We start from the raw sequence: 27,638 nt of genomic DNA, 5'->3' as shown, positions 1-27,638 counted from the left end.
TTGATGACAATTGCTTATTTCTTCTACCAGACTCCTGGTCCACTGGAGCCTGCTCCATTTTGTTGGTTTTTCATAATTCCCATTCTACTTGCTTTTCCCCTTTAGTTTTCTCACACCTACTGTCTTACATATGTCTTTTATTTCATGATTTCTCACATTTTGCCTCTGCAGATATCACCTCTGCCATTCAACTCTCTCCTATTCTTCGCTTAAGCAGTTGATATGTCATTCTATTTTTTTTCCAGTGTGTGTGGTTGGTATGTATGTGTTTCTCTCTTTCCCTGTTCTGCTCCTCTTTAAATGCTGTTCATCAGTAAAAGCTTTGAGTTCTGAGGAAAGGTTCTGCACTGGAAAAGTTGGCTAGTGTTCTCTCAAATGATGCTGCCTGACTTCCTGAGTGTTTCTGGTGTTTTTTGTTTTTGTTTCAAGAGAGCTAATCTCTGAGGGTTAATAATGTCATTTGATTCATTTGTCATGTTGTGATGTTGTAATGCACTCCAGTTTTTGTGTTTCTGATGTACATTATGCTTGTTTCCTTGTCTGAACTCCTGATAATTCTGTTTTTAGGGCACATGTGTGGTACCTGTGTTTTCCTCTGTTCTGAAATCCCCCAGCCAGTGGGAAACTCCAGAATCATTTAACCCAAACCATTTCCTTGATGAAAACGGACACTTCAAAAAGAATGAAAGTTTCATGCCATTCTCCGCAGGTACAGACTCCTCTCTTTCGATTCTTTTTCTCTTTCTACCAGATCACCCAGAGCGTAGCCGAATACAGAATAATGTTCCCTCTACTCTGCCACAACAACACATCGTAATCCCAAGTTCAAAAGAGCAACCCCATTATACCAGTGCGATATTCCCATTTCCAATCCAGAATACACTGGGATCTCTGTTACAATATCACATTTTTAGAGGATAATTTCCTTTTATAACATTTCAGTAACCATTCCAAGAAGTGGACTTTATCTCCTTCAATCTGGAAGCTGCAGCCTTTGTAGAGTAGTGTGACCTGAGGCTTGACAAATACTTGTACTCACTGGCTTACTGCACTAAATATAATCTTGCACTACACAACACAACTCTCTTCAGAATGACTGAGCTCAGGTTTACAGCTGCTACAGCGAACACTTATTTACAACTAAACAGAGAAATGAAGCACAAACTTCTGGTAAATACTATCAGTACAATCATATATACATCGAGAAAAGTCTGTAATGGGTCAATTATTCTTTGTACTTCTTTATCCAAAGAAACACAAGTCTTTTAGTTTTCAACAACAAATTCCTGAATAGTGGCATGGTGAATTCATTCACCTAGAAATTCGGCCACACAGCACCCATTTTTTGGGCACAAAATGGCCTTCTAAGCCTCCAGTATTGCGGGCAGGAAATTCACACTCATTGTGAGCTGGGAAGTGCACAGCCCGCCATATTGGTAAAGGTCAAATAATCAGTGTGCAGTGCCCAGGCCAGAAACAGGTATTAGGCTCTAAAGACGTACAAATATTGAGGAACACCGGGCCTACATGCGGCCTAACAGGGATAAGTTTATAAAATATACTTACCTGAACCAGGAGTGCCCTTCCCGACCTCACATAAAAGAACATGGGTCGCCGCTTCCCACCCGTCCCCCAGCCACCGCTATCTCCCAATCTGATCACCCACCCTTGCTGGCCTGACCGCTCACCCTTCCCAACCTGATTGGCACCCCCTTCCTTTCTTACCTGAGGACCGGCACTAGCATCGCTGCAGCCCAATCTTCGAACATGCTTCGCCGGCGAGCTGAGTGTTACAATCCGCGGGTCAATGGAAATGAGGCTCGAAGTCCACCATCGGGGGTGCTTTGGGTACTCAGATACAAGGATTGAACCAGGCGTCCCCATAAATGGGTGCGCCCAAATTTCTAGGCCAATAGGTTTTGTTTCCATTTACCTCGTTCGTTTTAATGTAGCGTATTGAAATGTCTCCCTCAAGCACAGAGTTCAAAGTAAACTTGTCTGAGCTGTCACCAGAACTTGCAAGAATCACAGTAGTTTTGGAAACACTCTTTCAATTACTTAGTTCTTTTCAAGTCAGGTTTTCAGGCAAATGTAATAATTATTCATTAATTAATTTCACTACACTACAAATATCTGAATAAATATATATTTATGCAAGTCTGGCACTGGACAGAATCTGCACCCATTCAACAAGAACACGTATCTGTGAAGTTTTACTCACTTCACATGTTTTCAGATGAACAGGTCTGTTAACTAAGCTCTAACCAAACATTTCCATGGACACACAGTTAGACTGTTCAGATGATAGGCTATTCATCTTGATTTAGTCATTAACAATTTAAATCAACTGACCAATTTTAGTGAGGATCAAAGGACAACATCTACTTCTTCAATTAAACTGACGTGTGCAAATCCACATATTCTAAGACTTTTTCGCAATGAATTCCATTTACTCAAATCAATATCTGGTTGGGAACATAACTGGAGTTATTGGAATAGGTCAGAAATAAGATCATCAGCTACTCAAAGACACAATGGTTCCTGTGGTGTAGGAGGGTGGGGAAGGACTTTTGTGGAGGGCAGGAAGAGCTGGGGTTAAACAGTAAAAATGTGGAGAAATATTCTGGAGTGGTGCTGGAATCCACTACCAAGAAGCAATTGAATTCTGTTGGATGAGATTGAGTATGCGAGAGTTAGCTTAAGAGGCAAGATGAAGGTACATGCAAATCTAAAATTCAAAGTAGTCACAGTGGTGTGGAGGACGTGGGCACGAAACTGTTCATCTCTTGAACAAGATTCAAATCCAGTGCAGGCTGGTGGGATGCCATGCTGTAAGGGTTCGATGTAAATTCGGGGAGGTTCAAACCAGTTTCTAGGAGACATCAGTCCACAGCAAAAGTGCTGCTCCAATTCTGGCACTAATCTGTCTCCGAGATTTGTTCCAACTACTCACTTGTGTGGGAAATGGAAAGAAATGTCACATTTGAGCAGCAGACGATGCTCCTCGGTGGTTTCGGCCGAGGAACAGAGTTGGGGTAAAGTGGAGAAGTTTGATGAACACAAAACTACACACAAACAAATCACAGAAACAAATCTAGACTGATCCACCAGGCAATTCACCTGAAAAAATTTAAGCAATACTGCAGATAGACTTCAGAGCTTTTTCCTGATCAACCTTTCTGTTTTTGCAGGGAAGAGAATCTGTCCGGGAGAATCCTTGGCTCGAATGGAACTCTTCCTTTTTTTGACCACTCTGTTCCAGAACTTTCTCTTCAATCCTGTTATTAACCACAAGAAAATTGACATTTCACCGATTAGAAGTGCGATAACGTCTATGTCACGTGATTACGAGTTCTGTGCCATTTCTCGCTAAAATCAACATGGATATCAATCGGATTTAGAATTTGTTTTGTTCCATAGTCAATTCAAAACCAGTCTTTAAAATCGCAATACTTGACACCCACAATTGTGTTAATACTTAATAAAGCGCTTTGGGACGTCTTGAGGTCATGAAAAGCGCTTTATGAATGTACGTCTTTCATTTTCAAAGAAAGAACTTACATCGAGACAGCACCTTTCATGACCTTGAGACATCCCAAAGCATTGCACAGCCAATTAACTACCTTTTGAAGTGCAGTCACTGTTGTAATGAGGTGGAACACAGCTGCCAATTTTGCACACAGCAAGATCCCACATACAGCAATGAGATAAATTCCCAGATAATTTGTTTTTTGTGATGTTGATTGAGGGGTCGACGTTGGCCAACTCTTCTATGAATAGTGCCATCACATTCACCTAAGAGGGCAGGTGGGGCTAAATCCTATTTGGAAGATGGCACCTCCAGCAGTGCAGCATTCCCTCAGTAGTGCACTGAAGTGTAGACCATATATTCATCTCCGGAGTGGGGCTTGAACCGACAACCTTCTAGCTCAGAGGTGACAATGCTACCACTGATCCAAAGTTGACACTTGTATCTTACATTCACTCATTCTGAATGAAGCCTAATCTTCAGTACCCAGGATCAGGTCTAGTTTATTGTTGCAGAAGTCTCTGCTGTCTGCCACATGCTGGCCTCACTTCCTGTGATTTCATTTCCTGCTCAAGTCACATGACCCATCCACATTATCAACTGCATAGCCTGCTTTACACACTCTTCTTCCTCCTTGCATCTTCACTGTGCCAAAATTGACTCATTACACTCTCATATTCTTTTCCAGGATCTCAGAACAGTGTAGCTCCTTCCTTCCCTGATCTCTTTTTGATGCAGTCCACAGACATTTCAAACCCAAAGTGTCGCCAGATGCTAGATTTTTAATAAGGAAAGAACTCGGGTTTACATAATGCCTTTCATTCCTCAGGATATCCCAAAGCTCCTTACAGCTAATTAAAGTACATTTGAAGTGTAGTCACTGTGGTTTTGCAGGCAAACGTGGCAGCCAATTTTCGCATGGCAAGGTCCCCCAAACAGCAATAAGATACAAGATCAGATAATCTGTTTCAGTGGTGTTCGTTGGGTGCTAAGTGTTGACCAGGACACTGGAGGAACCCCCCTGCTAATAAATCTGTGTTATAAATGTGTAGTATGAATACAGTTTGTTGAGAATTTCTTTCTTTTGCTGGCATCACAACAGATGCCACAGCCAGTGCAATCTGCTGCATTGATGAATGATGAACATATGAAATGAATCAATATAATAGCACAAATTTAAACATAAATAAATCATTATTTGTTTTGGAATTGTAAGCGTACTTTGTTATGTAATTTTGCTGTAATCTTATATAAGAAGTGTTGATGAACACTTGTTTAAGCAGCTATAAAATAAAACTGTATGAGGTATTCACTCTGTATATGGTCTTGACTGGTTTTGTTACTGTGTTTTTTGAGGCACAACTGTGATAATCTATCACACACTCAAAGGAAGTGAATTAGCTTACATCAAAGGGTGCCAACGTCCGACCTTCGCTTCAGACTTCCCTTATTCTGTGCATTGGGATTAGTGAGCACTTCCCATAGGGGGATAAATAGTTGATTCCCATTCCATGTTAACAGCAATAAGTACTCAAGCATCTACTTTTACCTTTCGCTTATACTACACTGACTGACATTGATGCTCTTTGGTAGAGTCCCTTTTAGGCAACTCAGAAAGCTCCACAGAGGTCTCCATGTAGACTTTTGATATACGCAACCACAATAAATGGTCAAATACAATATCTACGGATTTTTGGGACCCGCCTGAACACAAGATAAAATGAAGCAAATCCAACTTTTTCATGCACAATAGATATGAACAAAATGAAGTGGACTTAACATTTGAGGCTACTTACTTGTGTAATGAGGAGGGTGAGCTCTGATCATATCAACTGATTGTTCCACATTTCCATTCCCTGTTAGGTAGTAAATAGTTGTGAGTGACTTCTCCCCATCAGCAATTTTCAACAGCTCCTGAATTAGCTGAGACATACATGTGGCCCTCTGTCTTTCGGTATGTATTCTGGGAATCCATACATACCAAAGAAGTGGTCCTACATCTTCTGGGTCACCTGGTCTAATGGGCACAGGGAAATGTCTGAGCCAGATTGGAAAGTTGTTATTAAAATGTCCCCAAATTTGCTGCTGCCCGTTTGATCCCTTGTTTGTGCTGAATTAGCACTGGAGTTAGAATATTCTTCATTCGTTTCTTTTTAAATGAATTTTGTTCTCAGAATGAGGGTCAGGCATTCCTTTTTTGTCACCCAGTTATAACATCAAGTGCTCCCAAGGCAGGTATGGCATAGGCTATTTGCTGAGGACAGCTCCCTTTACTTTAGCTGAAAATGTGTTACAGCCCCAAGCTCAGAGGGCAATTGGGAGAAAAGGGGAAAAAAACCTTTAAACAAAAATTAAATAAATGTGGTGACACATATTTGATCATTTTTAAAATAAATAAAACTTATTCACACCATGTTCACAAACAACGGTATTTATTCTAGGAAAAGTCAGTAGCGTGGGAGAATTCATTCATTTCAACAGATTACTGAATCACAGTTTTAAAAACGGTCCACCACAGCTCAACAGGCAAGTGACTTGCCTGATGTGGAACTTAGCTACACAGACCAGCGAGGTCCCAGGTTTAATCCCCAGCCTGTGCTGAGCTAGCTGATTTTAGCTTGGGTGGCAGTAAAGGCACTATTATTGGGTTCACTGGCCCAAGGATGGGGGCAATGGGGATTGGAAGAAGAGGGAAGAGAAGACAAGCCTGCCAAGTTCTTGCTCCTAGTCACCGTTCAGTGACTCCTGTTGCAAAGCGCATGTGAGTGGACAATGGGTAACAGCAGGATCAGGCTTGGCTTTGATTCCCTTCACAATTGAAGAACTTGATAGCACTCAGTATCTTGGTGCACGTGAGGAATGGCCATTCAAAGAGGCATCATCAGGTAGGCACAACAATGGAACAATATCCCAGGAAATAGGCTACATTTTCAGGAGGAAGGATGGGAGACAGATGGGTAGTTCAGAGGCTGGGACCACAACCATTCCAAAAAAAAATGTCTCTCATTTCTTCCTCCCCAGCAGGATGGTAGTTTTTAAAACCTTTGGCACATGACGAATAGTCAGGGATATTCTTGTGGTTCTTGAAATGGCCCCAAATTTTGTGCTGCACGATTTCAGGTTTGCGATCTTTTCTGTGACAATGTCCTCCACCACTGGCCTGATGCCGTGCAGATACTTCACGTACATGTCATCTTGCAGCACGAGGAGGCTACGTGGCTCAAGGAGAAGAGACAAAAAATAGCGATTGTCTTCAGTCTGAGGAAAAAAAACCTGGAAAAGGTGGAGGAGGAATTATGTAAGATCTAATTCAAAGGAAACTCAATTTTCTTTCAAATGTTTCTCTCCAATCTTCTCCCTTTTCTCCTAACGCACTGACTCTTTCTGGAATACAGTTCTGGCTCCAATGATACCAGTAGCCATCCAGTGCTTCATGTAAGTGGTCAATATTCATGCATGAGGCTAGACATTGAGTGGCAACAGACTAATCCATCACAGAGGACATCACATTGGAGCCTAATTCTATCTGTATGCAAGAAATTCCAACAGGGATTGTCGGATAGAAATCAGAGGCAGGAACCCCGGCTGAACCAGGAATTGAATCCGAGATCTGTAGGCTCATTTACTCACTGGATAAATTCATTGAGCCATTGGATGAGCTAGGGAAAAGAAACAGGTAGGAAAGTTTATAGATGATGTTCAAAGTACTGTCCCATATGATAAAGAAAAATCTACTTGCAAGGATCTTGGTGACTTATTTTTAAAAAAAATCTGCACCCAAGTAACCTTGTGAAACAGTGAGGGCTGACTGGCTATTCTAACGTGTTGAACATCACAGCCAAATCCAATCCTAACCTCACACAATGTCCACACAAGCACAGTAGGTGCTACTGCAGCGGTCAGGGGCAGGAACCCTAGTTCACCTTTTCCCTCACTAACCAAGTAAATTGAAGCCAATTGAAGCAACCCTGTTGAGATCAGCTCGTTCAGCACTAAGTTCTCCAACAATTTTTAATCAAAACAAATAAATATATATGATCTGAATTAACAGTACTCATTGTTAATACTACACTTTTGTTACAGTGCGATTGTCATTCAACCTATGTGACTTTGAACATCTCCCCATGTGATCAAGAACTAAACAACTGGCCCCTCCATCAGGCAACATTGGGGGAGCTACAATTGGTCTCAGTGTCCCTAGGCACAGGAGGAAAATAGTCTAAAATCCCGTTTCTGATTGCTACTCAAAAGACCTTTTTTAGAAAGCATGTGTGTTAATTTTTGGGAAGGAAACAAAGGTTTGACTGCGAGATGAGCTAATGTCATTCATAATATGGTCCGGGGCAATTTGCAGCCAGCCACCTCTTCACCTCGCTTCTTAGCACCCCTGCTAGTCTCTGCCTCTGTACTGCCATTCACAGTCTGCTTAACTCTGGAATGCGGATCGAAGCGGTATTTCACACTGTTTCCTCTCCAACGAGTATGAGGAGCTCACAGACTTCTTTGACACTAAGATTGAGACTATCTGTTCAGCGGCCTCTGCTGCTTCCCTCCCTTCCCCTAAGCCCACCAAGCCAAACCTCCAAAGGTTCTGCCCTGCCCTAGCCCTGCACTCACATCTCTCCTATCCCCCCTCACGCTCTCTCTGAACTCATCTCGTCCATGAGACCCACCATCTGCTCCCTTGACACTATTCCCATCAAACTGCTGACCACTCACTTCCCTTCCTGGCCCCCATGTTAACGTTAGCTGATATTGTTATAATGGTTCCCTCTCCTCAGGTGCTGTCCCTCTCCCTAACAAATCTGCCGTTATCACCTCCCTCCTCAAAAAGCCCACCTGTGACCCCTCTGTCCTTGCCATCTATCGCCCCATCTCCAACCTCCCGTTCCTCTCCAAAGTCCTTGAACATGTCGTCACCTCCCAAATCCGTGCCAATCTTTCCCGCAACTCCATGTTTGAATCCCTTCAATGAGGTTTCCGCCCCGCCACAGCACTGAAACAGCCCTTACTGAAGTCACAGATGACATCCTTTGTGACTGTGATTGTAGTTAACCATCCCTCTTCATCCTTTTCGACCTGTCTGCAGCCTTTGACACAGCTGATCACACCATCCTCCTCCAATGCCTCTCCATTATTGTCCAGCTGGGTAGGACCGCCCTTGCCTGGTTCCATTCCTATCTATCCAGTCGTAGCTAGAGAACTCCTGCAATGACTTCTCATCCCGCTCCCGTACTATTATCTCTGGAGTCCCCCAAAGATCTATCCTTTGCCCCTTCCTATTTCTTATCTACATGCTGTCCCTCGGTGACATAATCTGAAAACACAATGTCAGATTCCACATGTACGCTGACGACACCCAGCTCTACCTGAGCACCACCTCTCTCAACCCCTCCACTGCCTCTGATTTGTCATGCTGCTTGTCCAACATCCAATATTGGATGAGCAGAAATTTCCTCCAATCAAATATTGGGACGGCCAAAGCCATTGTCTTCGGTCCCCACCACAAACTCCGTTCCATAGCCAGCGACTCCATCCCTCTCCCTGGCCACTGTCTGAGGCTAAACCAGACTGTTCGCAACCTTGGCGTCTGATTTGACCTTGATTTGGGCTTCCGACCCCATATCCTCTCCATCACCAAGACCGTCTACTTGCACTTCCGTAATACTGCCCATCTCCACCCCGCCTCAGCTCATCATCTCATCGAGTGGCACTCAAGCAAGACACTGGTTAGAAATACAGCCTTCAACAAAAAGTTAGTGAGCGACATTGGTGAAAGCTCACTCTTAAAGAAAGGCAACTTAGGAGAGGGTACAAGAGGGCAGCTGATGAACATCATACCATACCCAGAAAGAGCCTTCAGAAGCAGTGGGGAGGAAAAAGATACTCAGTAAACAACTCTGGTCTCTCTTCGTAGGACAGCAATACTGCTTCAACAATAAGAATTCTTCTTGCTTTGTGAAATCAATTGTAAAGAACAAAGGGGGAGTTTGAAGAATATTTTACACACTGAGGGTTATTAGAATATGGAATGGCTTACCACAAGTCCCTATTAAGGTAGAGATTATAACATTGTTTAAAAAGGAACTGTATAGGTATTTGAAAGACTGGAAAAGGGCAGAGGAATAGAATACATAGCTCGAGTTGAAGAGCTGGCACCAGTTACCGCCATGATGGGCTGAGTGGCCTGCTTCTATGCTGTCAATTTTATAATGAAATTAATGCTCAAAATAGGACATTCATTGGTAGGCTTGGACAGTTCTAGGAACTGAGTGGCTCAGCCCTTATACCTCTGGAACATGGGTGTGCATCCAAAAAGGCTGATACCCCATCTTTACAAAATGTGTGCCAATCACCTTGCTGCCACATTTGGACCGTGTAAGCTGCATGGCGGATTCACTTTACCCATGCAGTTTTCAGACATGAGTATTTTTACTTTCCAGCCAGAGCTTCCCCAGTCGCAGACAGAGTCTGTACAGGCTAGCAATGGCAAAAGTGCATTGCTGCCCAAAACAGACAGGCTGAGAAGTCACCAGTCTACAGCCAAGATGGTGGCCCAGACCCAAGTGCCGCCATCATTAATTATACCGTCAGAGGACCCAGCAGAGCCTTTTCTCTAGGAGAACTCTAGCACCTCCTATGGCGCTCATTGAGTTGTGTTGCATAATTGCCTCCAAAAGTGAGTCAAATTTAAAAGGGAAATGGGATATGAAAGAACAAAAATGCCTCCTTAGTAGTGTAAAAACATGTCCATGGTGTATAAATGAGGATTAAGATTACTAACCTCTATCTCTTCATTCTCTCTCTTAATGGGATGATAGAAATCTAATAGAGTTTGAGAGCCGAGGCTGATAGTGGTTACTGTTGGAAAGTAGAGAGGCCCATCCTCGTGAGGCTATAAAGACAAGAGACTGACTTCACTCAACAGCTTGATAACTATAACTGGGATTGTTATGTTCATCTGCCATAACAACAACATCGTACATTTATATAGTGCCTTTAATGTAGGAAAACATCCCAAGGCACTAACAGACAATACAGTTAGTGTCAGTCAACATATTGTGTAATTGTATATTTAATATCGGGTACGGTAGCATAGAGGTTATGTTACTGGACTAGTAATCCAGAGGCCTGGACTAATAATCCAAAGTCATGAGTTCAAATACCGCCAGAGCAGCTGGGAATTTAAATTCAATTAAATAAAATCTGGAATTAAAAAAAACTAGTATCTGTAATGGTGGCCATGAAACTACCGGATTGTTGTAAAAACCCATTTGGTTCACTAATGTCCTTTAGGGAAGGAAACCTGCCATCCTTACCCGGTCTGGCCTATATGTGACTCCAGACCCACAGCAATGTGGTTGATTCTTAATTGCCCTCTGAAATGGCCTAGCAAGTGACTCAGTTGTAAAATCTCACTAAAAAATAGTCATAAGAATAAAACCGGAGGACCACCTGGCATTGGACCACTAGGCACCGCGGTGACAGGACAAAGGCAAACCAAGCCCAGTCGACCCTGCAAAGTCCTCCCACTAACATCTGGGGACTTGTGCCAAAATTGGGAGAGCTGTCTCACAGACTAGTCAAGCAACAGCCTGACATAGCCACACTCACAGAATCATACCTTTCAGCCAACGTCCCAGACTCCTTCCATCACCATCCCTGGGTATGTCCTGTCCCACCGGCAGGACAGACCGACCAGAGGTGGCGGTACAGTAATATATAGTCAGGAGGGAGTGGCCCTGGGAGTCAACATTGACTCCGGACCCCATGAAATCTCATGGCATCAGGTCAAACATGGGCAAGGAAACCTCCTGCTGATTACCACCTACTGTCCTCCCTCAGCTGATGAATCAGTCCTCCTCCACATTGAGCACCACTTGGAGGATGCACTGAGGTTGGCAAGGGCACAGAATGTATTCTGGGTGGGGGACTTCAATGTCCATCACCAAGAGTGGCTTGGTAGCACCACTACTGACCGAGCTCTGAAGGACCTAGCTGCCAGACTGGGCCTGCAGCAGGTGGTAGGGGTGACCACCGCACAGTCCTCGTGGAGACGAAGTCCCAGCTTCGCACTGAGGACACCATCCAACGTGTTGTGTGGCACTATCATCGTGCTAAATGGGATAGATTCAGAACAGATCTAGCAGCTCAAAACTGGGCATCCATGAGGCGCTGTGGGCCATCAGCAGCAGCAGAATTGTATTCCAGCACAATCTGCAACCTCATAGCCTGGCATATTCTTCACTCTACCATTACCAACAAGCCAGGGGATCAACCCTGGTTCAATGAGGAATGTAGAAGAGCATGCCAGGAGCAGCACCAGGCGTACCTTAAAATGAGGTGCCAACCTGGTGAAGCTACAACTCAGGACTACATACATGCTAAACAGCGGAAGCAACATGCTATAGACAGAGCTAAGCGATTCCACAACCAACGGATCAGATCAAAGCTCTGCAGTCCTGCCACATCCAGTCGTGAATGGTGGTGGACAATTAAACAACTAACGGGAGAAGGAAGCTCTGTAAACATCCCCATCCTCAACGATGGCGGAGTCCAGCACGTGAGTGCAAAAAACAAGGCTGAAGCGTTTGCAACCATCTTCAACCAGAAGTGCTGAGTGGATCATCCATCACGGCCTCCTCCCGATATCCCCACCATCACAGAAGCCAGTCTTCAGCCAAATCGATTCACTCCACGTGATATCAAGAAACAGCTGAGTGCACTGGATAGAGCAAAGGCTATGGGCCCCGACAACATCCCGGCTGTAATGCTGAAGACTTGTGCTCCAGAACTAGCCGCGCCTCTAGCCAAACTGTACCAGTACAGCTACAACACTGGCATCTACCCGATAACGTGGAAAATTGCCCAGGTATGTCCTGTACACAAAAAGGAGTACAAATCCAATCCGACCAATCACCGCCCCATCAGTCTACTCTCAATCATCAACAAAGTGATGGAAGGTGTCGTCAACAGTGCTATCAAGCGGCACTTACTCAACAATAACCTGCTCACCAGTGCTCAGTTTGGGTTCCGCCAGGACCACTCGGTTCCAGACCTCATTACAGCCTTGGTCCAAACATGGACAAAAGAGCTGAATTCTGGAGGTGAGGTGAGTGATTGCCCTTGACATCAAGGCAGCATTTGACTGTGTGGCACCAAGGAGCCCTAGTTAAATTGAAGTCAATGGAAATCAGGGGGAAAACTCTCCAGTGGCTGGAGTCATACCTAGCACAAAGGAAGATGGCAGTGGTTGTTGGAGGCCAATCATCTCAGCCCCAGGACATTGCTGCAGGAGTTCCTTAGGGCAGTGTCCAAGGCCCAACCATCCTCAAATGCTTCATCAGTGACCTTCCCTCCATCATAAGGTCAGAAATGGGGATGTTCGCTGATGATTGCACAGTGTTCAGTTCCATTCGCAACCCCTCAGATAATGAAGCAGTCCGTGCCCACATGCAGCAAGACCTGGACAACATCCAGGCTTGGGCTCATAAGTGGCAAGTAACATTCACGCCAGACAAGTGCCAGGCAATGACCATCTCCAACAAGAGAGAGTCTAACCACCACCCCTTGACATTCAACGGCATTACCATTGCCGAATCCCCCACCATCAACATCCTGGGGGTCACCAATGATCAGAAACTTAACTGGACCAGCCACATAAATACTGTGGCTACAACAGCAGGTCAGAGGCTGGGTATTGTGTGGTGAGTGACTCACCTCCTGATTCCCCAAAACCTTTCCACCATCTACAAGGCACAAGTCAGGAGTGTGATGGGATACTCTCCACTTGCCTGGATGAGTGCAGCTCCAACAACACTCAAGAAGCTTGACACCATCCAGGACAAAGCAGCCCACTTGATTGGCAGCCCATCCACCACCTTAAACATTCACTCCCTTCACCACCGGCACACAGTGGCTGCAGTGAATACCATCCACAGGATGCACTGCAGCAACTCGCCAAGGCTTCTTCGACAGCACCTCCCAAACCTGCGACCTTTCCCGCCTAGAAGGACAAGGGCAGCAGGCACATGGGAACAATACCATCTGCACGTTCCCCTCCTAGTCACACACCATCCCTACTTGGAAATATATTGCCGTTCCTTCATCATCGCCAGGTCAAAATCCTGGAACTCCCTTCCTAACAGCACTGTGGGAGAACCTTCACACGGACTGCAGCGGTTCGAGAAGGCCGCTCACCACCACCTTCTCAAGAGCAATTAGGGATGGGCAATAAATGCTGGCCTTGCCAGCGATGCCCACATCCCAGGAACGAATAAAAAAAATGTCTTCCTTCATTTGGGTAGAATCTTAAAATTTTAGCCCAGAAGCTACAGTGGTGGGGGAGGGGGGAGGTGAGAGTGAGAGAAAATAGAGAGAGAGATAGACAGAAAAGAAAGAGATACCCGAGAAATAGAAAAATAGCAGCAACTTGCATTTATATAGCACCTTTAATGTAAAATCTCTTAATAGGTTTTGCACACCAGAGGTGGAGAGAGTGCACAGCAGAAACAAGCAGAGACACAGCATAAAAGAGGAAAGACAAAGAGCGAGAGAGAGAGAGAGAGAGAGAGCCAGAGAGAGAGAAAGCACGAGAGCATGAAGGATGCTAGAGTCCCATCAATGCCATTTCTGTTCCTTGAATTGTTTCAGCCGAGGAATAGTAACTACAAGTTTTGCAATAATTAAACACTACAAGGTAATCAGAAAACTTATTAAACAATTATTGATTAACAGAGATCAATAATCAAGAAGTTAATATTACAGAGTTACACCAGTACCATTATTCCTTCACCAGGCTTGTACTCATTAACCAGCACGTGGTTAGCAACTTTCCCTGCAAAAAGTCCCAGAGATGAGATTTTCTTGATGTACTTGTCCAGCCAGTCAGGCAGTTTCTCAGCGAGCATTCCCCTCGAATGAGGTAAACCACCTGAAGGAGACCAGGAAAATCGACTGAATACAACCACAACTAGACCAAATTCAATTCCCATTTTTCCCCCCCTCATCCTCTCAAGTCACTGACTCGTCACCTACGGGTCGAGTCCCAGAACTCTGCTGCATTATCATCGGCCTTAGACCCCTAGCAGAGAGAAGGAAATTTGGAAGGCAGGGATAATGCTTCAGATCCCTATGTGAGGAGCCCAGCTATAAAGGGCAGTATGTGGATGTTTGGCAGAATTCCGTGTCAACACTCACTGTCAAAGCATACACGTAAAGAATGGTCACTTGGGCAGGGTGCTGGAGGCTGCTGGCCTGGGTGGAACTGAACCCCTGCGCAAGTCTCAGGTTTCAGGAGAGAAAATTTAAAGTATTTTTTTTCAATTTCATGCATAAGCAGCCAATATGCACACCGATGTTACTTGTACAATTTTATTTCAGAAGCATCAATGCAGGGACCATTTTGCATCTCCTAATTAGCTTGAACAGGGAAGACTTCGATAACCCATCCACTTACATATCCAATCAGGGAGGGTTTTCTGCACAATGGAAGTACGATCCCATCACTCAGATTCTGCACTCACCCCAGTTCTGCAGTCTCCTTCCCGACAACTGGGTCCATTTGGGTTTGGGTGAGTTGTAAACCTAAAAAACACAGAATCTGTGAAGTTACAGGAAACATGGATGAGAACAGTGGAAAATGCAGCTTACTGCGCTTGTGATGATGTCCAAATAACTTGAGATTAACAACATCACAATGCAAAAAAGTTTTGATGGTGCAGCTTTTGTTCTCTAGATCCACTGAAGCCTGTCTTGAAGACTCCCTGCCATGCTATGCTTGGTCTCTTACCCAGGGAGACAGGCTTCTCCATTGCATTCAGGCCACTTCAGGCAAGATGGGGCTGATTCTTACTCTGACACAGCCTCAAAACAGGAATGAGGACTGTGGGACATTTGCCAGCCTGAACAGGTAATTGATGTGATCTTGTTAGCAGGTCACTTACTATGGCAAAATAGAGCAAATTCTGCTGTTTTTTGTTTAGTGGAATTTCCCTCCAGTGTCCATAAAAACCATGTGAGGCCAGTACTAGGGACAGTTATTAGCAACAGACCGCATTATATTTTCTCACTGGATCAATTAATTTGGTTTCTATGAGATATGAAAGTAGTAAAGAGGAATTCACGGCTTGTGCAAAGTTGGCTGATCACAAACAGTGTGGTAGTGGGGAAATTACAATTGACCTCAGCACCCTTGAGTTGGGGGATGAGAGTGGGGAAAAAAACATATCCTGACGTTTTCCGTGACACCTGCTGGGAAGTGCACGTGTGGATGCCAGGTGAGGACAGTCCTCCAAGGTTTAACAGCCTACCGACATTCACTGGTCTCACACATGAAGAATGGTCACTCATGCAAGGTGCCAGGGGGCATTGTGGACCGGTGCATCCAAATGCAAGCAAGAGTCAGTGTCGTCAGCAACCGAATGGGGGAAAGAATCCCACCCAAAATAAGACTGTTGCTATAAACAGACCTCGCTGCATTTTCCCTCCAAACCAAATAATTTTGTCACTGTGAAGAATCAAAATGCAGTAACATACCTGCTGAAGAAGATAATTTTCTTCTGAAACAGTGATAAAGTTGGGGATGTAATACACAGTTGCAGGAGCCTAAAAGGGACCCAAAACAACACTTCTTTAACACTGTACTGCTATATAATTAACATGACAGACAGGTTAACTTGACGATAGTTTGACTGCATTGAGTCATACATAAACTACCCACAGATCCAATATACTAACATGTAATGCAGGCAATGGAAATGGTTCAACAGAAAATGATGGAAATGATTGCAAGCTTGAATTTAAATAGTGTCCCTGTATGGCTCAATGGATCAGTCGCTCAGTTTGGGTACTGTTGACATAAATTAACAGGGGTTAGTGGTTTGATCCCAGGGCATGTTTTTTAAAAATTTGTTCACAGGATGTGGGTGAAATGCAAGGTCGCATTTATTGCCCATCCCTAGTTGCTGTGATATGGTAGTGATGGGCCGGTCCTTGAAACACTGCAGCCCTTGCGCTGATGAAGCTTCCACAACAGTGATTTTGTGACAATTCGAATGAATACACCTCCCCTTTAAAAGATGGCAGCATCTTTTTTAGATATGTTGAAAAAATGTAGCAAATATGAATTGTAATCACACTCAATTCCTATCTGTTGGCACTTTTAATTCTTTCTCCACCCCAGTAACATACTTCAGTTTTTCGCTTCCTATATGATGGCACCAAATACCATACAACTCCTATCTGTCAGATACCTTGCTATGTACCAATTGGCTGCCTGAATTGCCTATATAACAGTGATTGCACTTCAAAAGTAATGAATTGAGGATGTGAAAGGTGCTGTATAAATTTTTGACCAGATAAATATTTTTTTGAAATAAATTTTTTTGATGGAGTGGGAGGGGGGAGGATCCAGTTGTCATGGTCCACGTAGGTACCAACGACATAGGTAGGACTAAGAGAAGGTTCTGCTGAGAGAGTTTGAGCAGCTAGGGACTAAATTAAAAAGCAGAACCACAAAAGGTAATAATCTCTGGATTATTACCTGAGCTACGAGCAAACTGGCATAGGGTAAATAAGATCAGAGAGATGAATGCGTGGCTCAAAGATTGGTGTGGGAGAAGTGGGTTTTGATTCGTGGGGCACTGGCACCAGTACTGGGGAAAGAGAGAGCTGTTTCGTTGGGACGGACTACACCTGAACCATGCTGGGACCACGTTCCAGCAAATTGAATAACCAGGAAAGTAGATAGGGCTTTAAATTAAATAAGGGGGGGGTGGTGGGAGAAGGGTCCCAGTGGAGAGAAATCTAGACTGCTAAAGAGTAAATACAAAGAAGCATTGCAGGAAAGTGATTGGGATAAGGATAACCAGATTGTGTCAGGAAGGGACAGAGCGTACAAACAAAAGTGTGCACTAACAAATAGGGTCTGGATAAGAAAAAATAGTAATAGGACAAATAGGGCCATAGTACAAAAAAATGTTAAGATGTCTAAAAATGTTAAAAAGACAAATCTAAAGGCACTGTATCTGAATGCACGAAGCATTCGTAATAAGGTAGACGAATTAACAGCGCAAATAGATGTAAACGGATACGATATAATTGCGATTACGGAGACATGGCTGCAGGATGATCAAGGCTGGGAGCTGAATATCCAAGGGTATTCGATATTTAGGAAGGACAGGCAAAAAGGAAAAGGAGGTGGGGTGGCGTTAGTAAAGGATGAAATTAGAGCAATAGCGAGAAAGGATATTGGCTCAGAAAATCAAGATGTAGAATCAGTCTGGGTGGAGTTAAGACGCACCAAGGGGCAGAAAACACTGGTGGGAGTTGTCTATAGGCCTCCAAACAGTAGTGGTAAAGTAGGGGATGGGATCAAACAGGAAATTAGAGATGCATGTAACAAGGGTACTATAGTAATCATGGGTGACTTTAATCTACATATAGACTGGCCAAACCAAATTAGCAATAATACTGTGGAGGATGAATTCCTGGAATGTGTACGAGATGGTTTTTTAGACTAGTACATTGAGAAGCCAACCAGGGAACAAGCTATCCTAGATTGGGTACTGTGCAATGAGAAGGGGTTAATTAATAGTCTTGTTGTGCGGGGTCCTTTAGGGAAGAGTGACCATAACAAGACAGAATTCCTCATTAAGATGGAAAGTGAAGTAGTCCAATCCGAAACTAGGGTTCCACAAAGGAAACTACAAAGGTATGAGGAGTGAGTTGACTATGGTAGATTGGGAAGCTTCATTAAAAGGCATGATGGTGGATAGGCAATGGCTAACATTTAAGGAATGAATGCATGAATTGCAACAATTATACATTCCTTTCTGGTGCATAAACACAAAAGGAAAAGCAGCCCAACCATGGCTAACAAAAGAAATTAAGGATAGTATTAGATCCAAAGAAGAGTCATATAAAGTTGCCAGAAAAAGTAGCAAGCTTGAGGATTGGGAGCAGTTTAGAATTCAGCAAAAACGGACCAAGAGATTGATTAAGAGGGGAAAAATAGAGTATGAGAGTAAACTTGCAAGGAACATAAAAGTGGACTGTAAAAGCTTCTACAAGTATGTAAAAAGAAAAAGATTAGTGAAGACAAACGTAGGTCCTTTACAGCCAGAAATGGGAGAATTTATAATGGGGAACAGGGAAATGGCAGAGCAATTAAACAAATACTTTGGTTCTGTCTTCACAGAAGAGGACACAAAAACTTCCCAGAAATGCTAGGGAACCAAGGGACTAGTGAGAAGGAGGAATTAAAGGAAATTAGTATTAGTAAAAAAAAGTGCTGGAGAAATTAATGGGACTGAAAGCCGATAAATCCCCAAGCCTGATTATCTGCATCCAGAGTACTAAAAGAGGTAGCCATGGAAATAGTGGATGCATTAGTTGTCATCTTCCAAAATTCGATGGATTATGGAACAGTTCCTGCAGATTGGAGGGTGGCAAATGTCACCACACTATTTAAAAAAAGGAGGGAGAGAGAAACAGGGAACCACAGACCGGTTATCCTAACATCAGTAGTAGGGAAAATGCTAGAGTCTATTATAAAGGACACTTAGAAAATATCAACAGGATTAGACAAAGTCAACATGGATTTATGAAAGGGAAATCATGTTTGACCAATCTACTGGAGTTTTTTGAGGATGTAACTGGTAGAATAGATAAGGGAGAACCAGTGGATGTGGTTTATTTGGATTTTCAGAAGGCCTTTGATAAAGTCCCACCATAAGAGGTTAGTGTGCAAAATTAAAGCACATGGGATTGGGGGTAATATACTGGCATGGATTGAAAATTGGTTAACAGACAGGAAACAGAGAGTAGGAATAAATGGGTCTTTTTTGGGATGGCAGGCAGTGACTAGTGGGGTACCGCAGGGATCAGTGCTTGGGCCCCAGTTATTCACAATATATATATCAATGATTTGGATGAGGGAACCAAATGTAATATTTCCAAGTTTGCTGACGACAAAACTAGGTGAGATTGTGAGTTGTGAGGAGGATGCAGAGACTTCAAGGCGATTTAGACAAGTTGAGTGAGTGGGCAAATACATGGCAGATGCAGTATAATGTGGATAAATGTGAAGTTATCCACTTCGGAAGGAAAAACAGAAAGGCAGAGTATTATTTAAATGGTGATAGATTGGGAAATGTTGATGTACAAAGTGACCTGGGAGTCCTTGTACACCTGTCACTGAAAGCAAATATGCAGGTGCAGCAAGTAGTTAGGAAGGTAAATGATATGTTGGCCTTCATTGCAAGAGGATTTGAGTACAGGAGCAAGGATGTCTTACTGCAGTTATACAGGGCCTTGGTGAGACCATACCTGGAGTATTGTGTGCAGTTTTGGTCTCCTTACCTAGGAAAGGATATACTTGCCATAGAAGGAGTGCAGCAAAGGTTCACCAGACTGATTCCTGGGATGGCAGGACTGTCGTATGAGGAGAGATTGGGTCGACTCGGTCTGTTTTCACTTGCGTTTAGAAGAATGAGAGGGGATCTCATTGAAACATATAAAATTCTGACAGGGCTAGACAGACTGGATGCAGGGAGGATGTTTCCCCTGGCTGGGGGTTCCAGAACAAGGGGTCACAGTCTCAGGATATGGGGTAGGACATTTAGGACTGAGATGAGGAGAAATTTTTTCACTCAGAGGGTGGTGAATCTGTGGAATTCTCTACCACAGAAGGCTGTGGAGGCCAAGTCACTGAATATATTTAAGAAGGAGCTAGATAGATTTCTAGACACAAAAGGCATCAAGGGGTATGGGGAGAGCACGGGAATATGGTATTGAGATAGAAGATCAGCCATGATCATACTGAATGGCAGAGCAGGCTCGAAGGGCCGAAAGGTCACTCCTGCTCCTATTTTCTATGTTTCTATGAGGCAAAAGAGAGGGCAATGCAGTTGATGTGGTGTATATGGATTTCCTAAAGGTGTTTGATAAAGTGCCGCATAATGGGCTTGTCATCAAAGTTGAAGTCCATGGAATAAAAGGAGCAGCGGCAGCATGGATACGAAATTGGCTAAGTGACAGGAAACAGAGAGTAGTGGTGAACGGTTGTTTTTTGGACTGGAGGGAAGTGTACAGTGCTGTTCCCCAGGGGTCGGTACAAGGGCCACTGCATTTTTTGATATATATTAATGACTATGATATATATTAATGACTATGGTAGATTGGGAAGCTTCATTAAAAGGCATGATGGTGGATAGGCAATGGCTAACATTTAAGGAATGAATGCATGAATTGATATTTTTTTGATATATATTAATGACTATGATATATATTAATGACTATGGTAGATTGGGAAGCTTCATTAAAAGGCATGATGGTGGATAGGCAATGGCTAACATTTAAGGAATGAATGCATGAATTGCAACAATTATACATTCCTTTCTGGTGCATAAACACAAAAGGACTTGGGTATACAGGGCACAATTTCCAAATGACACAAAACTGGGAAGTGTAGTAAACAGTGAGGAGGATAATGATAGACCTCAAGAGGACATATACAGGCTGGTAGAATGGGTGGACATGTGGCAGATGAAATTTAAACGCAGAAAAGTGCAAAGTGATACATTTTGGTAGGAAGAGCGAGGAGAGGCAATATAAACTAAAGGGTACAATTCTAAAAGGGGTGCAGGAACAGAGAGATCTAGGGGCATATGTGCACAAATCTTTGAAGGTAGCAAGACAGATTGAGAAAGCGGTTAAAAAAGCATACGGGATCCTGAGCAAAAGCAAGGAAGTTATGATGAACCTTTATAAAACACTGGTTTGGCCACAACTGATGTATTGTGTCCAGTTCTGGGCACAGCACTTTAGAAAGGATGTGAAGGCATTAGAGAGGGTGCAGAAGAGATTTACTAGAATGGTTCCAGGGATGAAGGACTTCAGTTACATGGATAGACTGGAGAAGCTGGGGTTGTCCTCCTTAGAGCAGAGAAAGTTGAGAGGAAATTTGATAGAGGTATTCAAAATCATGAAGGGTCTAGACACCGTGGATCGAGAGAAACTGTTCGCATTGGTGAAAGGGTCAAGAACCAGAGGACAGAGATTTGAGGTGATTGGCAAAAGAACCAAAGGCGACATGAGAAAAAACATTTTTACACAGCGAGTGGTTAAGATCTGGAATGCACTACCTGAGGGCAGCGGTAGAGGCAGATTCAATTGTGGCTTTCAAAAAGGAACTGGATAAGTACTTGAAAGGAAAAAATTTGCAGAGCTACGGGGAAAGGGCGGCGAAGTGGGACCAGCTGGATTGCTCTTGCAGAGAGCCGGCAAGGACTCAACAGGCCGAATAGCCTCCTTCCATGCTGAAACCATTCTATGATTCTATGATAAAACACACACATATTTCAGGAGGTGACGATGCGATTTGGTTGCATGGTATTTAAAGGAGGAGACAGTGGCACACTTTGGTTGCCAGTACAGCTGCATATGTTGAGAACAGTCCACTGGGTGTTAAGGTAAATTGATTATGGTCCTTGGGTTTCACCAGGAAGAAAGAACTTGCATTTATATAACGCCTTTCACGACCTCAGGACATCCCAAAGTGCTTTACAGCCAATGATAATACTTTTGAAATGTAGTAACTGTTGTAATGTAGGAAATGTGGAAGCCAATTTGCAAACAGCAATTAAATAAATGACCACATCATCTCTTTAAGGTGTTGGTTGGGAGATAAATGCTGGCCAGGAATTCCCAACTAAGAGGGCAAATGGGGCCTCGGTTTCACGTCTCATCTAAAAGACTGCACCTCCGACAGCGTGGCAGTCCCTCAGTAGTGCCAGCATAGATTGTGTGCTCAAGTCTCTGGAGTGGGACTTGAACCCATGATCTTCTGACTCAGAGGCAAGAATGCTACCACTGAGCCAAGGCTGATACGGTGGTCAGGTGGAGATCAAATGTCCTATTAACACAGAGAGGAGCTTTGCAGGGCCAAGTCAGTACAATATGTGGGATTTAGCAGTGGGCAGTTAGCTTGTGGCTCCATTCTTACCTATATGAAGAAAGGTGTGTGTATGTATGTGGGGGACGGGGGAGTTATTAGTTGTATGACTACCAGGTACCTCTGGAACTTCAGATATTTTGTATTTTACCCTTCCTGACTCGCAAACTATTTTAAAAAGACAAATAGATATAGAAATACTACCTTTAAGGGGTAGCATTTCTGACTTCTTTTGTCTTGGATCACAATCCCAATCAACATCTTACTGAAGAGCCAATCTCTGGAACGTTGCAGGAAAATGTGCTAAGGAGTGACGGGATGCTGGTCTCCATCTGTGACTCCCCACACAGTGAACTCCTGATTCTAATCACACCCATATGAGCTGTTGCCCAGTGCAGGCCAGGCACTTCCACAGAAAGGGAGAAAAAGTAAGGAACCACAATTCTATTTTAATAAGACCCTTTCAATTGTTGCATGGAAAGTGGGATGAGCTTGCCTCCACCAGCATTCCCTCACCTTATTTTGCCAGGAACAATTCTGAATCTCAGCCCCATCATTCCACTGGCAGGCACACCACAAATTAAAGCCTAAATACAAGTGATGCAGCAAATCTACTGAGACCAACAGATGAAGAGTACCCCCCCCACCCTCAGCCATATTATGCACTAACCTGATCCACACGGTGTGGCTCCAGCTCACTAGGCCCACAATTCCGAGCATCCATGACAAGTTGAAACCAATGAAGTGAACGTCCCTTCTTCTACTGGGGCAGGGCCATTGTCAGGGTTGTGAACAGCTGCACTGTACCTTCAAGGTGAGTTGGGGACCAATTAAATATGTTTAGAACATCACCTCCTGATTTCAACACATAAGGTCCAAAAATCACACAAAATCATTTTAGAACATCTATTACTGCCCATTTCTCCACTTTGTGGATAATCTGTTTTTAGTGATGAGGGATAAATAATGGCCAGGACACTCTTGTTCAAAATAGTGCCATGGGATCTTTAAGGTTCACCAGAGAGGGCAGACAGGGCCTCGGTTTAAAGTCTCATTAGAAAGATAGTGCAGCATTCCCTCACTACTGCACTGGAGTGTGAGCCTGGATTACGTGCTCAAGTCTTTAGACTGGGGTTGAACCCACAACCTTCTGATTCAGAAGCTGGAGTGAACCACGGCTGACATGTAAAATAGCTCCTATATATGAATAAATAATACACATGTAAAATTCCTATATAAATAATATACCTGTACATGTGAAATAGTTCCTATATACCAGGGTTGGCAAACTCATTTTCTATGGTGGGCCTGATCCAATGTTCTGGCACTTGGTGCGGGCCACATTCAGCAAGTGTTATTAAAACAGAAATAGATGAAGATAAACTATATTGGTACTTACTTACATTTAGATTTTATTTACTGCTACTGCTGCTCCCCGATACCTGGCACCTCTTAGCTTGAATCATTGCATTAACATTTGGAGCAAATGACTGGGCTGAGGCCTGTCTTGGATAAAAACATGAGGACCACTTGTCACTACAGATCTTTGTGCCCCAACCACTAACCCTGCAAGTGAATTCCACATCCTCATAACTGTGTGAAGAGGTTTTGCCTGCCTTCTGTTCTAAATCTCTTCCATTTAGTCTTGTATATATGGCACCTCGTCTTGACCCCTCAACCACTGGCAACAGCCGGCTTCTATCTACCCCATCCCATCTTTCATCATTTTAAACATTTCAATTGTATTATCCTGGAATGTGTGTTGAATGAGAGACAGATGAGTCCTAACAGAAAGGGCACAAGGTCAGAATGGACCTGAGGCTGAGCCATGTACCATTCTAATCAGGAATGCACCTGACATATATTACTCCTTGTGCTCCTAATTTGTTATACAACCACAACTGGCTGCCTTAGTGATTAGCTGTAAACCACAAGCACAATACACTCTCTACTGCACACACCATATAACCATGATCTCTGGGCCCTCCACATTGAAGAGGAAAATGGCGAGAAAAGGGGAAAAGAGAAGCCTTTCCATCCCATGGCAATATGCATGCTTTTCTCTTTAACCTTTACTGTTCAAATTAAGTAACTCCCTTCTGGCTTTTTTCAAGACTATTTTTGGATGACCCTCCGCCTTTTTTTTCCCGTTCGGGGACTATTGACAATGTGGCCAACCTGCATCATCGGTGACATCAGTGACAACTGACAAAATACAGCCCTGCACCGCACTATTGATACTACATGATTTAGACTTAGCGGCTAGGGTTGGTGTTAGGATTAAGGTTAGAAATCACTGTTGACAACGCAAATGTCACGAGATACTTCGTCTTCATTTAATCTCTTTTTAAACCTCATGCAGATGCCATAAAACAGCCTCATGAATTATTCATTCAACGAACCTTCTTTCTGGCCTGAGCCCGATTTGCTCCCTTCTTTTACATCTCTAAATTCCCCATAGAAAAACATCAGGGACATTAGATTTTGGCACAAGAACAAGTGTCATCGACCTGCCTGCCGCAAAGTGCTTCTGACAATAACATGTCATCAGGCCCCACCAATTGGCATCTGATTCCACCGTGATGTCTTCACCTCGCCACCATGACCATACCGAGGCACTTTGATTCCTATTTTATAGTCTCAGTGTAGGTAGTCGCTGGATTTGGTCTGAGAGGAGGCTCACTTACCACCTCCTCAGCCCAGTCCGTTTGATGCAAACAGTTTTCATCTTTTTCTCAGCTCTTTTCTTCAGCCTTCATGTTTTGCTCCTTTTGAATGCGGGGTGAAGTTGGACCTCTCTTCATCTCACCCAGTTCCCCCCATCTCATCCAGTTCCCCCCCTGCTCCCCATCTCATCCAGTTCCCCCCCTGCTCCCCATCCCATCCAGTTCCCCATCCCACCCAATCCCCCTTCCTCCCCCTCATCCCATCCAATTCCCATCTCCTTCCCCACCTTATCCCCCCCTACCTTACCCCCCCCTCCTTATCCCCCCCTCCACTCCTTCCCCACCTTATCCCCCCCTCCCCTCCTTATCCCCCCCCTCCCCTACCTTATTCCCCCCCCCTCCTTATTCCCCCTCCCCTCCTTCCCCACCCTCCCCTCCTTCCCCACCTTATCCCCCCCCCTCCCCTCCTTATCCCCCCCCCTCCCCTCCTTATCCCCCCCCCCTCCTTCCCCACCTTATCCCCCCCCCTCCTTATCCCCCCTCCCCTCCTTATCCCCCCCTCCCCTCCTTATCCCCCCCCCTCCTTCCCCACCTTATCCCCCCCCTCCCCTCCTTCCCCACCCTCCCCTCCTTCCCCACCTTATCCCCCCCCTCCTCCTTCCCCACCCCCTCCTCCTTCCCCACCTTATCCCATCCCGTTTCCCTCCTCCTCCGCTTTTCAATTTCCCTGCTCCAACCGTTTGCTCTATTATCTGATTTAAAACGGTATTTAACTGCAGCGAGTGGAAAGACAGGCACGAGCTGCGCCTTCAAACCCAACGGGAAAAGCACGCGCGGCCGGAAAGAGCGGGAAAAAAGTCAAGCTGTAATTGGAGGACCAGTGAGCACGTGGGGTGGGTGGTCGTTGAGCAACTCGACCCCAACGGCGGGCGGGAGGCGAGGAGTCCCGGCTTGAGAAAGTTATTATTGCTCCGAGTTCAGCTGTCAAGGTTTTCAGGGAGCACTCGGAAAAAAAAATTCCCAAGAGCCAGTCCGCCTCTGAGGGGAAGTCTTGCGGGCCAAAGGAAATTATTCCACGGACCCGGATCTGGCCAGCAGACGGTATGTTCGACCATTGACAACGATGCAATGCAGCATTGCGCCATTCCGGCAACAAATTCGCGTGTTTGACACCCCTGGTATACACGAATAATTTACATTTAATATATGAATTATTCCCAACGGTGAAAGGCTGGAATTTCAATGAAGGTTTGATTCTCACAAGTCTCACCTTTCAGGACTGCAGAGCAAACGGAGGTTTAAAATATAGATATCGAAACTGTTTTAAGTTAAATTATAAATATATATCAGACATTCCCCATAGAATTAGAAGACAAACGCTTCAGCGGTCGCACAGAAACAGAAAATCTCAAGCAGTCATCGCGCCGCTGTCAATCTTATTGATTGATAGAAGACCTGTCCAATCAGATACCTCACATCGTGTCTCGGGCAGCATTGCAGCCAATGAGAGAAGATCTGATAGGCGGGACTTATATTAGTTCCATTTAAACGTCGCCAAGGTAAAACGAAGCAAGAGGAAACACTGCTTCCGTTTCAGTACCACTGCTGCCCTCTATCCAGGATGAACAATAGGCTGCAATTGCGCCTGAAAGACGGAGAATCCACCGGACGTTTCTGTAGTCATCGAGCTACCAAACCTAGAGTCTGGCACTGGAGAAGGTGCAAAAAAATTCAATTTTAAACCTCCAGTTGCTAGTTTGATCCCTTCTGGTTTCTATGATAAAAAGGATTATAGAGGCACTGGAGAAGGTGTAAAAAAATCATAAGATTGATACTGGAACTGAGAGGATATACTTCCTGGGAAAGGCTGAGCTCTTTTCTCTAGAAAAGAGAAGGCTGAAGGGTGACCTAACAGAGGTCTTTAAAATTATGATGGGGTTTGATAAGATAGATGTAGAGAAGGTGTTTCCACTTGTGGGGGAGACCAAAACTAGGGGCCATGAATATAAGATAGTCATCAATAAATCCAATAGGGAATTCAGGAGAAACCTCTTTATCCAAAGAGTGGTAAGAATGTGGAACTTGCTACCATAAGGAGTAGTTGAGGCGAATAGCATAGATGCATTTCAGGGAAGCTAGATAAGTACGAGGGAGAAAGAATATGCTAATACGGTTAGATGAAGAGAGGTGGGAGGAGGCTCGTATGGCCCAAAAGTTAAAATTCTAAATTGGGGAAAGGCCAATTTTGATGGTATTAGACAGGAACTTTCAGAAGTTGATTGGGAGAGTCTGTTGGCAGGCAAAGGGACGTCTGGTAAGTGGGAGGCTTTCAAAAGTGTGTTAACCAGGGTTCAGGCTAAGCACATTCCTTATAAAGTGAAGGGCAAGGCTGGTAGAAGTAGGGAACCTTGGATGACTCGGGAGATTGAGGCACTAGTCAAAAATAAGAAGGAGGCATATGACATGCATAGGCAGCTGGGAACAAGTG

General features: G+C 44.2%; 2 protein-coding genes across 8 annotated transcripts in view; one reads left to right on the top strand and one right to left on the bottom strand.

Annotated features, from left to right (window-relative positions):
- Positions 1-4,830, top strand: part of LOC137305972 (cytochrome P450 2F2-like) — a 30,228-nt gene extending 25,398 nt beyond the window's left edge. For all 3 annotated transcript variants that reach the window (XM_067974951.1, XM_067974950.1, XM_067974952.1), the window contains 2 exons: positions 568-709; positions 3,192-4,830. In XM_067974951.1, coding sequence (XP_067831052.1) covers positions 568-709; positions 3,192-3,373 — 324 coding nt within the window. In that variant the 3' untranslated portion in view covers positions 3,374-4,830. The remainder of the gene's footprint in view (positions 1-567; positions 710-3,191) is intronic.
- A 1,114-nt stretch (positions 4,831-5,944) lies between these two features.
- On the bottom strand, positions 5,945-26,593 carry alkbh6 (alkB homolog 6). 5 transcript variants are annotated; one of them, XM_067974958.1, is made up of 8 exons: positions 26,421-26,593; positions 23,888-23,990; positions 23,155-23,291; positions 16,067-16,135; positions 15,055-15,115; positions 14,311-14,462; positions 10,314-10,424; positions 5,945-6,802 (listed from the first exon to the last, which is right to left on the bottom strand). In XM_067974958.1, the coding sequence occupies exons 3-8, from the start codon at positions 23,206-23,208 to the stop codon at positions 6,533-6,535; spliced, it is 717 nt and encodes a 238-aa protein (XP_067831059.1). In that variant the 5' UTR covers positions 23,209-23,291; positions 23,888-23,990; positions 26,421-26,593; the 3' UTR covers positions 5,945-6,532. The 5 variants fall into 5 exon arrangements, with proteins under 5 accessions (XP_067831059.1, XP_067831060.1, XP_067831057.1 ...); XM_067974959.1 differs by having other exon boundaries at positions 23,888-23,986; XM_067974956.1 differs by lacking the exon at positions 23,888-23,990.
- Positions 26,594-27,638: the final 1,045 nt, after the last annotated feature.

This window comes from Heptranchias perlo, chromosome 41 (assembly GCF_035084215.1).
Source record: "Heptranchias perlo isolate sHepPer1 chromosome 41, sHepPer1.hap1, whole genome shotgun sequence".
NCBI classification, from domain to species: domain Eukaryota; kingdom Metazoa; phylum Chordata; class Chondrichthyes; order Hexanchiformes; family Hexanchidae; genus Heptranchias; species Heptranchias perlo.
The sequence above is the reverse complement of the archived record's forward strand: the minus strand, read 5'-3'. Positions and strand labels throughout refer to the sequence as shown.

Bases quoted from the DNA above. Each gene is read 5' to 3' on its own strand.
- alkbh6 (XM_067974958.1), bottom strand. From the start codon at position 23,208: ATGGATGCTCGGAATTGTGGGCCTAGTGAGCTGGAGCCACACCGTGTG. The intron at 10,425-14,310 runs GTACTGGTGTAA...TTGTCTTTATAG, and splicing joins AGCCTGGTGAAGGAATAATG to CCTCACGAGGATGGGCCTCT. The intron at 6,803-10,313 runs GTTAGTAATCTT...CACCTTTTCCAG, and splicing joins GAGAGAATGAAGAGATAGAG to GTTTTTTTTCCTCAGACTGA.